This window comes from Humulus lupulus, chromosome 1 (assembly GCF_963169125.1).
Source record: "Humulus lupulus chromosome 1, drHumLupu1.1, whole genome shotgun sequence".
Taxonomy (NCBI): Eukaryota; Viridiplantae; Streptophyta; class Magnoliopsida; order Rosales; family Cannabaceae; genus Humulus; species Humulus lupulus.
In genome coordinates, this window is record NC_084793.1 from 227,967,361 (window position 1) to 227,970,568 (window position 3,208).

General features: G+C 39.9%; 1 protein-coding gene across 1 annotated transcript; it reads right to left on the bottom strand.

Annotated features, from left to right (window-relative positions):
* Positions 1-1,659: 1,659 nt before the first annotated feature.
* On the bottom strand, positions 1,660-2,142 carry LOC133830437 (uncharacterized). Its single transcript, XM_062260416.1, has one exon. The coding sequence runs from the start codon at positions 2,140-2,142 to the stop codon at positions 1,660-1,662; it is 483 nt and encodes a 160-aa protein (XP_062116400.1).
* Positions 2,143-3,208: the final 1,066 nt, after the last annotated feature.

Sequence of the window (3,208 nt, forward strand, 5' to 3'; positions counted from 1 at the left end):
AAGTGATACGGGTGTGATCATCAATAAACGTAATAAACCAATGCTTACCATGAGAAGTAGTGACCTTGGAGGGCCCCCATATATCACTGTGAACAAGAGAGAAATGACTAGAGGGTGTATACATCTTTGGAGGAAACAAAGCACATGTATGCTTGGCAAATTGACAAATGTGACATTGAAATTCAGCCACCTTCTTATGAATAAACAAAGATGGGAATAACTATTTTAAATATGAAAAACTTGTATGCCCAAGTCGACAGTGCCATAACATAATTGTACGGGAGTGAAATCAAATTTTGAAACATAGGAATTAGAACTAGAACTTGAATCCAAACGAACTTGTTGCTCTTTTCATTGAAAATGTCCATCAAAGAAATAAAGTCTGTCACAAATCCTAGCTCTGCCAATCATTCTCCCCTATGATAGATCCTGAAAGTGACAAGAATTTGATACAAATTTAGCAAGGCAGTGATTATCAGCAGTTAACTTATGGACAGAGAATCGATTTAAGATGTAAATTAGCAGACAATGTAATGGTGCCAACTCCTACAATAGGAGAGTAAGAGCCATCTGCGATTTTGACACTAGATTTAGTGGAACACAGATAATAAGAATCAAATAGGTGAGATAAACCTATCATATGTTCAGTTGCATCGTAATCGATTATCCATGGTGTTTGGAAAGTAGAAGAAAATTATCGGATTGTGTAGTCGAGGTAATATGAGAGTCGGTAACAAACTTGGCTTTTAAGGAAGAGGGTTTAGGGATTGTGGGCCTAGACTTGATAGAGGTAATGGTGGACTGATTATGGGACTGAGTTTGGGTAGGCCCACTGGTTGGGGATGAATTTTTTTCATTATTTGACATGTTGGAAATAATTAGCTGAACAATTTATGGAAAAAATTATGGGTTAGAGTCAGAGATAAAAAAAAATGAACAGTGAGCAAAACAAAAAATTTTGGCATGGAATAATTGGGAAAAAGCTTGGGCTTGGAACAACAACTTGGGTCTGGAACAGTAGCCTGGGCTCTAATTCGTAGGATGTTCGAACAGTAGCTTTGAATTAGAATGTGGCTCATATAAGACAATTTGGTCGAATGGTCTAAGGCGCTAGATTTAGGCTTTGGTCTGAAAGGAAGTGATAGATGCCGAACAGAGGGCAATGTTGGTCTGGAGAACTGTTGAGGATGTCGCTGGAGCTGCAGATATCGCTGGAGCCCTAAAAAAGTCATCGAACAGGACAAGGACAATCGAAGAAGGCAGAGAGATGCCACTGGGAGTGTTGGAGAGAGACAACTTCGCCTGAAGCAACTTGAATGTTGCTTAGAGCTGAGGAAGCCACCGAAAAAAATGGAGATCGACAAAGAGAGGTGATCGAGCCTTAAAGCTCTGATACCATAAGGAGATGGTGAGAAATAACCACCTTCTTTTATATTTTATTTATGATACTTATTATACAACTTAGGGCTAGAATTATATATAGGCTATATAAGTATCACTACATTAAATACATAATAGGAAACGATTCCTATACCCCTAGGAAACCCAAAAGATCAAATCATTAATACTTCTATTTCTCTAACTGTCAACAGTTTAAATAAAATATAGAAAAAATAACCTGACCAATCCAGTTTAAATAGAATACAACAAAAATTATACTCAGAGCCGTGCTTTGCATGAGGACTTGTTGTGGCTACGACCACCATATCTATGACACTTATGCATTTTCACATCTTTTTCCCTGCTGGATAGCCAACAGTTTGTCCTTGGTCTTCCTATCATTGGCTTCTTTGGATGACCAACTTGTTTATCTATGGGTACACCGACTACCATATTCTTAATGTCATCTGGAATTATCCAATCATCCTTGTTCCCAATTAGGTAAATGGTTTCTTTATACGAATTCCTCCATGAATCAATAATGTAAAACAGTGAACACAAAGAGTATAGGTTCACCCCACGCTCTATAGCTGCTGCACCAGCATAGGGACAAGGTATGCCTATGAGCTGGACTACACCACATGAGCATGATTTCATCATCAAATTCACCTCAACATCATCGTCTGCACCAGTTACATGAAACTGGAATTGGCTAAGGGCATATACATTCATGAACCTTCCTTTGTCAGCATTGTTATACATCTACCTCCATCAGGGTGGATAATTTGGTGGTAGTCTTCTCCGTCACACTACGTCGTTCAGAAAACTAAGACTGTAGTGTGAACCGAATGAATTCCAAAAAAATTGTAACTTGAAATGTTTTTGCATCCGTGGTCTTGTGGTTGAAGCTTTCAGCGTAGTTGCTTGTCATTATATTATATCGTTTCCCAAGAAAGAAAGGACGAGACAACTTATAGAAACCAATTCCCTCCAGATAGACAGCTATGGGAGGATCCATTCGCTTAATATTTTCAAAATGCTTTAGACTCTCGGTCTTCTTCCATGCATAGTGTGACACCCCACGTCACTATGACTGCTTTCTGGAATGACGACTGGCCCTACAAGCCAACACGAATCTTTTCAGCGTGCTTTGTCCTCACTCACATGCTTCCTAGGAAAACTTCCTAGGAGGTCACCCATCCCTAGATTACCCCAGGTCAAGCACGCTTAACTTTGGAGTTCTCAAGTGATGAGCTACCGAAAAGAAGATGCATCTTGTTGATATAGGTAGTACCCATCAATCCATTTAAGCCCTCTTCAACTGTGTAGTCCCATACCTACACAATCTTAGAATCATCACACTTGACCTTCCCCAGGCGGTGTGGGATTGCACAGCTTACCCGGTCTTTCCCCTTACGGATCATGGGATTCTGACTATCACACATAGGTTGCTGCCCACATCTCATTGTGACAGTGATCAGTCTTGAACTTAGTTTTCACATTCATACTGATGTGATGGTAGCATACGCCATTGTAGGCATTAGGAAAGACAGTCTCTAGAACATGAATAATACTAGTGTGCCTATCTGACACGATAGCCAGGTCATCAACGTCCTTAATGGCTTCCTTCAACTTCATCATGAAATATTTCCACGAGTTGTGGTTCTCACTATCCACCAACACGAACGCAATTGGATATAAAAGACTATTCGCATCCAATGCAACAACACATAGCATATGGCCACCATACTTTTTCTTCAAGAACATGCCATCCACACATATCACAGGATGACAAAATCTGAATCCCCTCCTACAAACTCCAAGGGAA